The 12,988-nt window shown below is 41.3% G+C and overlaps 1 protein-coding gene across 3 annotated transcripts; it reads left to right on the forward strand.

The window, feature by feature from the left end:
* The first annotated feature begins 1,481 nt into the window (after window positions 1–1,481).
* Window positions 1,482–12,932, forward strand: LOC101845245 (prostaglandin reductase-3). Of its 3 annotated transcripts, XM_005099993.3 has the most exons (3): window positions 1,482–1,736; window positions 5,762–5,819; window positions 11,244–12,932. In XM_005099993.3, exon 3 carries the CDS (start codon window positions 11,279–11,281, stop codon window positions 12,311–12,313), a length of 1,035 nt encoding a protein of 344 aa, XP_005100050.1. In that variant the 5' UTR covers window positions 1,482–1,736; window positions 5,762–5,819; window positions 11,244–11,278; the 3' UTR covers window positions 12,314–12,932. The 3 variants fall into 3 exon arrangements, with proteins under 3 accessions (XP_005100050.1, XP_005100051.1, XP_035826082.1); XM_005099994.3 differs by lacking the exon at window positions 5,762–5,819 and having other exon boundaries at window positions 1,483–1,736; XM_035970189.1 differs by lacking the exons at window positions 1,482–1,736; window positions 5,762–5,819 and adding an exon at window positions 8,469–8,501.
* Window positions 12,933–12,988: the final 56 nt, after the last annotated feature.

Consider the following 12,988-nt stretch of genomic DNA (forward strand, 5'->3'; position numbering starts at 1 on the left):
TACACCATAAATCTGACAACGTCTCTCTCCCTAATTCTCCGTACTCTATGAATTCTGACAACTTTCCTCTCAGCCTAAGTTGCCCCTAACAGGAAGATCGGAAGCCTGCCTCTTAAATGATCTGTACTCCATATATCATGTTCGTTTTCCAATAACGCCGAAAAACTATTTATGTCAACGTATATTTATGATGCGTGACCTAGTTGTGCGCTCTATAAATCTGACAGCTTTCCTCTCCCCACTTTTTCCTGGGGCTCTGTTATTTCAGTTTGTGTCGTGTTGGACTACGGAGTGGATGACTCTGGTTCGAATCTCCAAAGTGACATATTATTGGAATTTGGGTTACCTGGGTAACTTAATTCTCCAAATAAAATGTTTATTTTGTTTAAAGTATGACATGCCCATCTTACATCTTAGTCCGTGTAAGTACTAGATTCTACTTTTTAATTTTCGTGGTGAAATGACACCGCCGCCGCTATTATGCTCTGTCAACACAACTAGGTAACAATTGTGTTGACGTTTAATAAGGGTGTTACTGGAAGGAGAAGAAGAGATAATGATGACAGACAGTTGATAGGAGAGAAGGAGTAAACGACACCAAGCTACCAGCCATCCGCTGACAGTGTAAACTGTAACACAACTGGAACAGTAAATGAAACCCTCTCCTCAGTTCAACCCACGCCGACATCTCTGGATCTGAATCTCTTCTCCTGCGCCACTGTAACCACTGGCGTATGTGGTGGTTGTAGATCTCGCGGTTAGGCGCGTATTCGCTGTCGCAAGCAGGATACCCGAGTACGAAAAGAAAACGTTTAGTCAATATCTTGTTCTTTTTTCTGGAATGCTGTATCCGTCTCAGCCCAAGTTGCCCCTGACAGAAAGGAGGATCGAAAGGCCGCCTCCTAAATGAGCTAAATTAAGTCAATTGGGACGTAAAAAGAATATATACACCTATGTTTTTAAAAAAAAGAAAATCTTCTCCTTCACAAACTGAGCACATCCTGACCACAATGGACGGTCGGCATTCATTGAAACAACACTGACGTTTGACTTGAAAATGAAGTATCTGACAGAATCAAGTATTGCCACGAACTGGAATAAAGACAACTACTGTTTAAATCCTTACTCTCAGACAGTACTGTTTGCTTAATAGCACTCATTGAATACTAGAATAGCTAGAAGTGATCTTTTTTTTTTTTAGTTTATTTTTCCCAAATGGCGTATGTGATACAGCGGTTAGGCGCATCGCTGTAGCCTGCAAGAGACCGAGTTCGATTCCCGAGTGGGTAGTAATTTTAATAGAGTAACTATCTTTCTGCTGGAAAGTTGCATCCCTCTCAGCTCGACTGGGCCCAGACACGCAAGGTCAACACCCACCTCCTAAATAATCTAAATTGTGTTGATGGGGGCTTAAAAACATCTGCATCTTTAAATAAAATTTTGTCCCAGATTCGCGTATACCCGGTTTTCCGTCCAAAAGCAGTCTGGGACCAGTTCAAGTTTGCTGTACTTAAACTTGCAGATAAGAAAGCCGGGTCAAGTACGAGCTGTGACGGAATATAAATATCAAGCCATTATCAGGCGAGCTGCGGTTCAGTCGAGGAGAATTTGTTGATCACCACAACGGGCAGTCAGAGTGAGAGAGAAAGAGAGATCGTAGAGGTACCCCTTGTATCTCTATCCTTCACTCCGGCTGTAGTGACGATATACAAGAGTCGTTCTCCACAGAAATAGAGGTAATTATTTCAACTTTCTATTTTTTTACCGTTTTTGCGTGTCTTTGCAAGTGGGGGTCTTGCTCATAGTATATTTAATTACATTATTGACGAGCGACCCGCTTGTTGTTGTTGTTGTTGTTGTTGTTTTGTTGTTGTTGTTCTCCCCGATTCCGGTCAAAAGATGCATCTAACAGTGTTAGCTATTTTCATATAATATCATGAAATTACTTAAGATCTACATGACACATAGTGACACCTATGACGACGACAGACCTGATTAAAATAGAATAATTAATTCCTCTGAATGCAAGTGTAGGAGCTAAGAGCAAAGATGACTTTGAAGCTAGGGTTATCGTGTGTTGTTCAAGGACCAGTGATCACCGCCTAAAAGCTGCATTACCAACATGCACTTGACTTGCTGTTCAGCCTTGAACAAATACTGAAAAGCGGACGCTCACATTCTTAAAGCAAGGGGAATTAGAAAGCCATGCGTCACGCTCATAATATAATTGCTTAAGTCATTAATTTTTGGCAGGCTTGGGGTTTTTGGTTCTGAAGCAAAGAGCAGAGCCAGCTTGGTAATGTTACAGTTCACTTCGGTACAAGAATAATCAACATATAAAATCAGTTGAGTGTACCAAATTTCAAGCATTTCACAGAGTCAGTTGTTTAAAAAAAATAGCTTTTTCTCATTTTTTTCAAATTGGTTAAAATCTCTTACGCATTTATCTTATGATCGTGATTAAAGGCTCAATTCTGGAGTCTTTAATAACAATGCATGGACATCGAAACCTACAATTCTATACACTTTTACGCTCAAAATCCTGAAAACCGGCACTTCATTCTCTTAGAAATATTGTATGCTACCGTTGTTTAAAATATTAGGGTTCAGGTGGATGTGGTTTCTTCAAAAAAAGTGATGAAAAGGTCTGTACATTATTGGTGGTGAAACTAAAATCAGGTACCATGCTAAAATAAAGCAAGCAGCTTGGGAAATATGCCCATGTGATAGCAAGCTAATACGAATATAGCGAGTAGCATGCAATATTCCCACTTGATACTAGGCTAGTAATCCTATACAGCAGGTAGCTTATGTAATATTCTCACATGACACTATGCTAATAATCCTATACAGCAGGTAGCTTATGTAATATTCTCACTTGACACTATGCTAATACACAGCCAGTAGCCTATTATATAATAGTCAGTGTAGCTGACGTTTGGTCTTTTGTTTAGTTGAAGACATACTGGGGGTTTTCTCTTTTGATTTTCTTCTTAATAAAGTTTCAAACTAATTCAATAAATGATTGTTCCAGTTTAGTAATAATAGATATTAGACAACATTTGTATTCCGCATATCCCCGTTCAGCAGAAAGATCGTTGCGCTTTACAATCTATATATCATAGATATATAATATTATGTCACATGTATCATAATATAATATTGTATATGTCATATATAGGTATATATATATATATACATATATATATATATATATATATATATATATATATATATATATATATATATATATATACATATATATATATATACAAATAATATAGTGTGCGAGAGTGTGTGTGTGTGTATGTGTAGGTGTGTGTGTGTGTAGGTGTGTGTGTGTGTGTGTGTGTGTGTGTGTGTGTGTGTGTGTGTGTGTGTGTGTGTGTGTGTGTGTGTGTCTGTGTGTGTGTGTGTATGTTACAGTACTAGAAGTGAAGAACGAACTACACCTATGGGATGAGGTGAGGGAAGGGTAGGAGAGGGCGGGGAAGGGGGCACTGGGGACATCTGTCGTTCCTGCATTTCCTATCTTACAACACCCCTTTTTTATCCCACATCACCCTCCCCCTTTTCTCCCTTACGATAGTGGAAAGGAATTTGTGGTGTCACTGGTGCACATTCATTTGATGCAGTCGGAGTCAGTTAGATTTTTCTCCAGGGAAGGAAAAAAAAGCTGCCATTTCGGCACAATTCGACCCAATCGACTTAATTCGATTATATGTCCTTCAAATTAAAAGTAGTTTGTTTTTTCAAGGTCGCGAATCTAACTAGGTTTGCAGTGACACAGTCGAAACAACAGCCTCTTAAATATTCTAAACCGTGATTACAGGGTCGCAATTATAAGTGCATCATTATTATCAATTCTATTCGTAAAAGTGCAACTTTATTATCTTTTCAACTCATAATTATAAGTGCAGCATTTTTATCTATTCAACTCGTAATTATAAGTGCAGCATTTTTATCTATTCAACTCATAATTATAAGTGCAGCATTTTTATCTATTCAACTCATAATTATAAGTGCAGCATCATTATCTATATTATTTACTTGTACACAGCAAAATGTACTCACATTTGACTACAAATATAATATAGGCCTAGACTCTAGTTTACCAAGTAAGTGTGTTTGTTTTATTTATTTTTGGTGGCCTTTTTTGTTTTTGTTTTGTTTTGTTTTTTCTGCCATGTGTTTGAGGCAAAAAAAAACAAACGTGTAGGCCTGCAAGTACGTTATGCGTACATTATTTATTCCAAGAGAACGGAAATCAGTAATTCTTCTGGAACCACTTACGACGATTAATCTACATTCATTTAGGCTTAGGCTTGGCCGGTATTGGGAGTCGGCAGTCTATAGCAGTGGTTAGGTTTCCGGACTCGTCATCGTGAGCTTGAGGGTTATGGTGTTCGAGGCTCAGATTTGTCCGATGTTGTATCCCAGCACGGAAAGGCACTCTACGCTACTTTTCCCATTTGACTCGGATCTATTGGAGAGCGACGTTAAAATCGGAGGTCCCGCCTCTTCGAGAATCTTACAGTGTTGCAAAGGGGATTAACCCTATGCAATTTCGCATTCCACCTGTGTCGATACCGATTGTTCGCCTTTTTCGGTGTTGACAGAGGAGATGGTTTACTCCACGGTGTCCTCTGGACAGTGTTGAGATGAATTTCATGTTTAATTGCCAGTCAGGGCTGATAAGCTCATACTGTTTGGAGTTTTTCCGTTGTTTGTTTGTTTGTGTGTTGTTGTTGTTGTTTTTTTTGTGTGGGGGGTGATGGGGTTTTTTTTCTTTTTTGGGGTTGTTGTTTGTGGGGATGGTTTTGTTGTTGTTGTTTTTTAGGGGGGGGGGGGGTGTAGATGTTTTACGGCGCTCGTAACTGCATAAGGTCATATGAGTGTACGGTATATATCAAAAATTAATTTTAGTTTGGTAGGAAATTTTGACATTGCCCGGATGGCGGTCGACGCCTACTGTCATCGATTTTAGGATCACCAAGGAATCTTAAACGTGCGCAACTTGCACACTGGACTTCCGAAGTTTTTTGCCGTTATCCGAGACTGCTAGGTGTTAGACCTTACCTACCCTAAGATCAGGGGTCTGGCTGAAAGACAGCAGAAAGAAGAAGCCAAGGATTAGCAGTAGAAAGACTGCAGAAAGCGGCAGGAGTCCAGAAGAGGGTGCAAAGGAGCAACGTTGGTAAAGCGTTAATGCTTGTTATCGCAATGTTTGCGCAAGGCCGTCGAACTTTGAACGAAGACACGAGAAATGAGGAACGAGTAGTAGGCCAGAGTCTAAATAAACAGTAGGGGGCTCTTGTGGTCTAAAGGTTACGGTGTTCACTCCTCATTTAATAGGTCCCGGGTTCGAAACCTGACAGACGGAAACGTTTCTTCTCTAAAATATTCTCCTTTCACCTCCGTTCCTGCTCTCTAACCTTGTTCTTTTGTCTCCTTTCTTCTCCAACTAAAAATGTTTAATGTGTCCCGCGCGCTTACATGACCTTAATATGCAGTTGCGAGCGCCGTAAAAGACTTACAAAAACAATAAGGGACGTTGCAGACACGTACGTCCGATCAGAGGTAGACCAAAGGCAATGTTGCGGCACATTTCAAACCGTCATAAACAGATCAAAAACATAGATTTGCGTAATTTCATATTAAGCAAGTGGTTCCCTGTAAGTTTTTAAGTCTCAAATAAATGGAGGAGTACTGAACTGAACAATTAGTACGAAAAAGTAAAGCAGTTATGCTTCTTTTTCAGATTGCCCCAAAATAGCGCGTCTTCGAGCGTTGTCGAAGGACCAGAATTCACGTCCTCAGTGAGTGAAAGTAGTGAAAAATAGGAACAGCTCGTTTATATTCGAACGGGTTCGAAAGTCCTGTGCATTTCTGTATATATATATATACATATATATATATATATATATATATTATCTTTATTTATTTTCCTTTTTTACCCCTATACCCCTTCCATCCATATATATATATATATATATATATATATATGTATATGTATTTCTACAATATAGCATTGATGTATCTATATATCTATATCGATATATGTATATTTCTATATATATGTACATAGATAGATAGATAGATAGATAGATAGATAGATAGATAGATAGATAGATAGATAGATAGATAGATAGATAGATAGATAGATAGATAGATAGATAGATAGATATGTCTATATAATTCTTTATATTGTGATTGAGTGTAAGGGGTATAACTGAGACACACACTGTTGTGTTGGTTTGAGATGAAGGTAGATAGGCATGAAGTTGTCTGAGCTCTTTTGGCTTTAGATGAAGACGATCAGGGAGAATTCTTTTTCATCTAGCCCTAGTGGTAATTATATTTTGTGTTTGTCTTTTGGCTGTCTATCTATATCTCCCCTCCCCCCCACACCCCCAGTGCATAGAAGGCCTTGGGCCGCCACCGGGGAAACATTCAAAATGTTCCTACTAAAGAGATCATATCACACATCTTGATAGTAATATACACCTTCCTTGATGAAATATATATCTAATTATATATATTTAAATATCTCTGTTTCATATTTTATATTATATATATAGAAAACACTCTGCCTCCCCCGTAAGGAGGAGTCAGAGTGCTTCTTCGAAGCCGGGGCCTAAGTGCTCCAAATCAAAAAGTAAAAATTCATAATGGCGGTCCTGCAATGGAATGCCGGCGGAATCCGACCTTCCATTGCAGAATTGCAACATTTACAGGCCACACTGTGCCCACGGGTGGCCTGTATTCAAGAAACAAAATTCGCCCCGGCTTCAACCATAGACTTAAGAGGATTTACTGCGTACCATCACATTCACACGGAGAACCAGATTGCTTCCGGTGGTACCACCATCTACACCGACAACCACACACTCCACAGACAAGTACATCTTAAGACGACCCTCCAGGCTATTGCCGTACGGGTCACCCTGCACAGACCAATCACGATCTGCTCAGTTTACATCCCACCAAATTACCCCCTCAAAATAACCCAACTAAATGACTTAAAGTCCCAGCTCCCAAAACCCTTTATTTTACTAGGTGATTTCAATGCCCACAGCCCCCTTTGGGGAGACAAACCTATAGACCAGAAAGGTAAAATAATAGAAAACTTTTTATTTCAAAATAACATCTGTCTCTTAAATGATAAATCCCCAACTTTCAGAAACAGAGCCACTTATGGCACTTCATCCCTTGACCTTACTTTTTGTACCCCTGAACTAGTCCCAGATCTTGAGTGGTCTGTGCTGGATGACCGTACGGACCATTTCCCAATTCTCCTCAAAAACAATAGCCTCCAAAACGACCCGATCCCAGAACGCTTCAACTTCAAAAAAGCCGACTGGGACGGGTTTGCCAATCAATGTTCCAAGATTCTTAATCCCAATTTCGACCACAACTACAATAAATTTCACGAAAAACTCTTAGAAATATGCCACAATCACATTCCAAAAACAAAAACAAAACCCCGGAGGAACAAGATCTGGTTCTCTTGGGAATGTGAGGACGCAGTAAAGAAAAAGAAGGCAGCGTATCGAAGAGCCGTCAACAACACCACCATAGAAAATAAGATACTTTATTTAAAGGCTCGAGCTGAGGCACGTAGATGCCTCAGGGAGAGCAAAAGACAATCATTCCAAAAATACATCTCCAAAATCAACAGCCAGACACCACTCAATCAAGTTTTCCAAATTGCTAAAAAATTCTTAGGTAGACGCACAGACACCATTCGGCACGTCCAGAGGCCGGATGGAACAACAGCTGAAACACAAGTAGACATTGCAAACACAATAGCTACATCTCTAGCCAAAAACTCATCCCAAGCAAACTACAACACCACTTTTCAAAACGTCAAAACTAACAGAGAAAAACAACACCTAAACTTCCACTCAAACAACACTGAAACCTACAACGCAGACTTCACAATAGACGAACTTACATCGTGCATCTCGGACCTGGGCGACACAGCCCCGGGACCGGATGACATCCACAACAAGATCATTAGACACTTACCCTCAGAAACACTCACACTCCTACTTCACATATACAACGACATGTGGCGGTCGCACTCCTTTCCGGAGTCTTGGCGTCTCGCCACTGTCATTCCAATACCCAAACCTAACAAAGACCACACACACCCATCCAATTACAGACCTATAGCCCTAACGAGCTGTCTCTGCAAACTAATTGAAAAAATGATTCACAGGCGACTCATGTGGTTTCTGGAAACGACGGGCTCGCTGAGCGGTCTCCAGTGCGGATTCAGGAAAACCCGATCCACTCTGGATCACCTGGTCCGCCTGGAGACCTTTATACGCGAGACGTTCGCTGAAAGAGGCCACATGATCGCCATCTTTTTTTACCTAGAAAAAGCCTTCGACACAACCTGGAAGTACGGCATTCTTCGAGACCTGCACGCACTCGGCATACGCGGTCACCTCCCTGCCTTCATTGGCAACTTCCTGAAGAACCGTTCCTTCCAGGTTCGTGTCGGATCCTCCCTTTCAGACCCCCACCAACAGGAGGAAGGAGTCCCCCAGGGGAGCATCCTTTCTCCTCTCCTATTTGAAATTAAAATAAATTCCATAGTGAAAACCCTCCAAAACAGCATAGACAGCTCGTTATACGTTGACGACTTTTTGATATGCTGCCGTTCGAAAAATCCTCATTTGAGATCTATGGAAAGGCAGCTGCAAACGCAGCTGCAAAAACTTGAAACGTGGGCAAACAACAACGGTTTCAAGTTCTCCCCGTCAAAGACGGTTGCAGTACACTTCTGCCGAACAGGCAGACGTGTGCTGCAGCCGGATTTGACACTATACGGGGAAAGGATTCCCGTCCAGGACCAAGCTCGTTTCCTCGGCGTCATTTTCGACAAAAAAAAACTTACATTCATACCACACATCAAAGACCTTCGTGTGAGGTGCCAGAAAGCGTTAAACGCTTTGAAAATTCTATCAAATCCGGAGTGGGGTGGGGACTCAAAACACCTTCTCCACTTGTACATCTCCCTTGTCCGGTCCAGGCTTGACTACGGCTGTCAAGTCTACGGATCGGCAAAACCACACGTCTTAAAAATACTAGATCCAATACAAAACCAAGGACTCCGCCTCGCTCTGGGGGCTTTCCGCACTTCTCCGGTGGAGAGCCTCCAGGCCGAGGCCAACATACCACCACTCTCACTCAGACGCACACAACTCTCACTACAATACGCAGTTAAACAGAGCTCAACACCGGAAAATCCAGCGCACAACAGCATTTTTCAAACAAATCCAGAAACCATAAACAGATTCCAAAACAACGAAAAACTCATCAAACCTTTCGGCCTCAGAATCCTTGAGGACCTCAAAAACTTACACTTTTCCAAACAAGACATCCAACAAATTCTTTTCCCCGACCTCCCTCCGTGGCACCTCACCAAGGCAAAAGTAGATTTACAGCTGACCACACACAACAAAGAAAGCACAAACACCAAAACTTTTCAAGCAGAATACAAAAAACTAATAGATAAATACCCCGGTGCGGAGCTCATCTTCACGGATGGCTCCAAAAAAGACAATGAAGTGGGCGCCGCAGCCCTATCTCCCAACAATACACACCAGAGGAGACTCCATCCTGAAGCCTCCATTTTCACTGCGGAGGCCACTGCCATTGACATGGCACTGGACTCTGTAGAAAATTCTCCTAACAAATCTTTCCTTATCCTTTCTGACTCTCTGTCTTGCATCACCTCACTCACAAACTACACACTCTTACACCCAAAAATAGTTAGGCTACAACAGAAAATCCATACACTATCCGAAACAGGAAAAAACATCATGTTCGCATGGATCCCAAGCCATGTGGGCATCCGAGGAAACGAGCAGGTAGACGACCTGGCGAAGAAAGCTTCATCCCTTCTGCTGGGATCAACGACAAACACTCTCCCACAGACTGACTTTAGAAATAAAGTCAAAAAGTACACCTCCAGTCTGTGGGAGAGCCACTGGGAAAACCAGAAAAATAATAAATTATATGAAATTAAACCCAAACTAGAACAGCGAAATCCTTCGGATCTCTCCAGAAGAGACGAAGTCATTTTTACTCGATTGCGCATCGGACACACGGCCCTGACCCACAAATACCTCCTACAGGGAGATGAGAAGCCGTTCTGTGTCGGATGCGACACAGATTTTACCATTAGACACATTTTAACAGAATGTCTAGACTTTGGAGAGATCCGAAGGAAATATTATAAATGCAAGAAATTGCAGGATATTTTTTCCGTCGTTGTTCCCAGCAGAATTTTAAATTTTATAAAGGCCATTGGCCTTTATGGCGAGTTGTAGAGTGAATTTGATATTATTTAAAATTTTTATTGTTACTTAAAAGTTGTTTTAGATCACAAATGTATTTACACCGAATTTGAATATTTTAACTTTTTAGCATTTTAAAGTAAATTAGTTAGCCAGTCGTGAAGTGAACTTTCGCAGAGGTGAACAACTTGTGTTTCGCGCGCTCATATGACCTTAGCAGTTGCGAGCGCCGTAAAACCTTATACTATACATACATACATACATATATATATATATATATATATATATATATATATATATATATATATATATATATATATATATGTGTGTGTGTGTGTGTGTGTGTGTGTGTGTGTGTGTGTGTGTGTGTGTGAGTGTGTGTGTTTGTGTGTGTGTGTGTGTGTGTGTGTGAGTGTGTTAACAATGTCTCTGCTTTGGAGCATAGAAAAGAAGTCAAGAATTGAAGGTAGGGCAGTACTGTAGTACTTGTTCAAACAGCATTCTCTATGTCCACCTCCCAGGCAAAGCTGTATCATGCATACTGCTTTAAGTTCATCTGTCAAGACGCAAAATGCTATAATAATTTTCTGTCTGTCAGCCTTGATTTTCCCCCCTTACTTTACGATAGGGAGACGCAATTGTCAAACGTTGGCCTGTTTGTTGCCTTTTGGATCGTCTTCTTGTCCCTGTGGAGGGTCTCTGTGACTCCGTCGATCTGTCTTTTTCTTGGTATTTCGTCTCGCTTTGAAGCCATCAGATCTCTTATTATTGGCTATTGATGATGGATGTTGTAGCCCTAGTAAATGATCGATATCTTAGAAATACCCAGCTTTATAGTAGTTCACGCACCCCCGCCCCCTTTTTTCCAACCTTCTTTTTCCCCTCTTGTTTTAAATTAACATTTCTTCATTGCTTTATCTTATTCTCCAGGCAAGTAACTTCAACTGTCGAAACCAGTCACAACCATGGCCCTTCCCGCTACAGCTAAGCAAGTCACCATCACCAAACTTGGCACCAACTTCCGTGAAGTCACAGAAATCAGGGATGTCCCCGTTCCCAAACCGCAAGCTGGCCAGGTGTTGGTGAAGAACAAATTTGTGGGCATCAACGCCTCTGACATCAATCTGAGCTCCGGTCGCTACGATCCCACAATGAAACCGCCTTTTCCTGCTGGCCTGGAGGGGATTGGACCAATCGTCGCCGTCGGTGAGGGAGTGACCAATCTGAAAATAGGTCAAGCCGTCGCCTTCCTCCAGTTCGGTACCTTCGCGGAGTACGTGATTGTGCCAGCTGACAAGGCCGTCCCAGTCCCGTCTACCGACCCTGGCCTGCTGTCTATCGTGCTCAGTGGACTGACGGCGTCTATCTCGCTGGAACAAAAAGGAAATCTGAAAGCTGGTGAAACCGTCCTGGTGACCGCTGCTGCCGGGGGGACTGGTCAGTTCGCCGTGCAGATCGCCAAACTGGCCGGGTGTCACGTGATTGGGACATGTTCTAGTCCCGAAAAGGTGGACTTCCTGAAGAGCATCGGCTGTGATCGCGTCATCAATTACAAGAAAGAAAATTTTGAGGAAGTTATAAAGAAAGAATATTCGAACAAATTAGACGTTGTCTACGAATGTGTTGGTAAAGAAATGTTTGACGTCTCTTTGCAGAATCTGGCAATTGAAGGAAGGCTGATTGTCATTGGGGCTATTTCTGGGTACGAAAACGCAGAGGGTACCAACGCTAGTGAAATGATATCAAAACTGCCAGTAGGTATGGCCTGTCTCCGCAAATCAGCAAGTGTCCTTGGGTTTTTTCTACCTCACTATGTTAAAAAGTTCCCTCTCCACATTGCCACTTTGGCTAAACAATACGCAGAGGGTAAGATTAAAGTGAATCTAGACAAGGGGGAAAATGTTGCAAATGGACCTTTCAAAGGGCTAGAAAAAACAGTTGACGCTGTTGAGCATATGTTCTCAAGGAAGAACATTGGTAAGGTTATTGTGGAACTTTGAAAAGTCCACTCAAACAAATGTTGTTGTTTTTTCGGAGAAAAAAAAGTTTCGAAAAAAATCAAACTAGAGCAGTTGGCTGTACCTACAACTAAGGAAACAGCAATACACTTACTTTGATAAATTCTGTTTTGAGTTCGTGAGAGAGCAAAGGCTTATAATATGTTACAAACTTTACTTACTTTTACTTAATTTTTTCGACCTATGTTCCCTTAGTGTCGATGGGAGGAGCAAATGCCTTTCTCTTGTTTGTTGGGTCGACAGTTGCACAGCTTGTCGAATGTTTCTCTAAACCGCTCTACCCATTTTCTCTCGGACCTGCCCTTTCCGGAAACCATCTAATCTCTGTTTGTATGCTCTCGCTGCTATACTGTCGGGTGGCAGTCTCGTCTCGACATATTCTGATATTTGATGTCCAAAAAATGCTATGCCTAGTTTCTCTCTAATATGTATGCTCAAGGCAGGGAGTCAAGCCATTAAAAAAAATTTGAATTATTTTTTTTCTGTCATTGGCCCATGTCCTTTTACTTGGTCTTATTCGTTTCAGACAATCATCGACTAAAACAATGGAGTGAGTAGGTAAAATTATTATTCAACATTAAAATGGATCTATAAGAGATTATCAATAACAATGATTAGATTTATTTCGCAGTTTTGGATTTTTTGATTAACTAATGT

This window comes from Aplysia californica, unplaced genomic scaffold, assembly GCF_000002075.1.
Source record: "Aplysia californica isolate F4 #8 unplaced genomic scaffold, AplCal3.0 scaffold00232, whole genome shotgun sequence".
NCBI classification, from domain to species: domain Eukaryota; kingdom Metazoa; phylum Mollusca; class Gastropoda; order Aplysiida; family Aplysiidae; genus Aplysia; species Aplysia californica.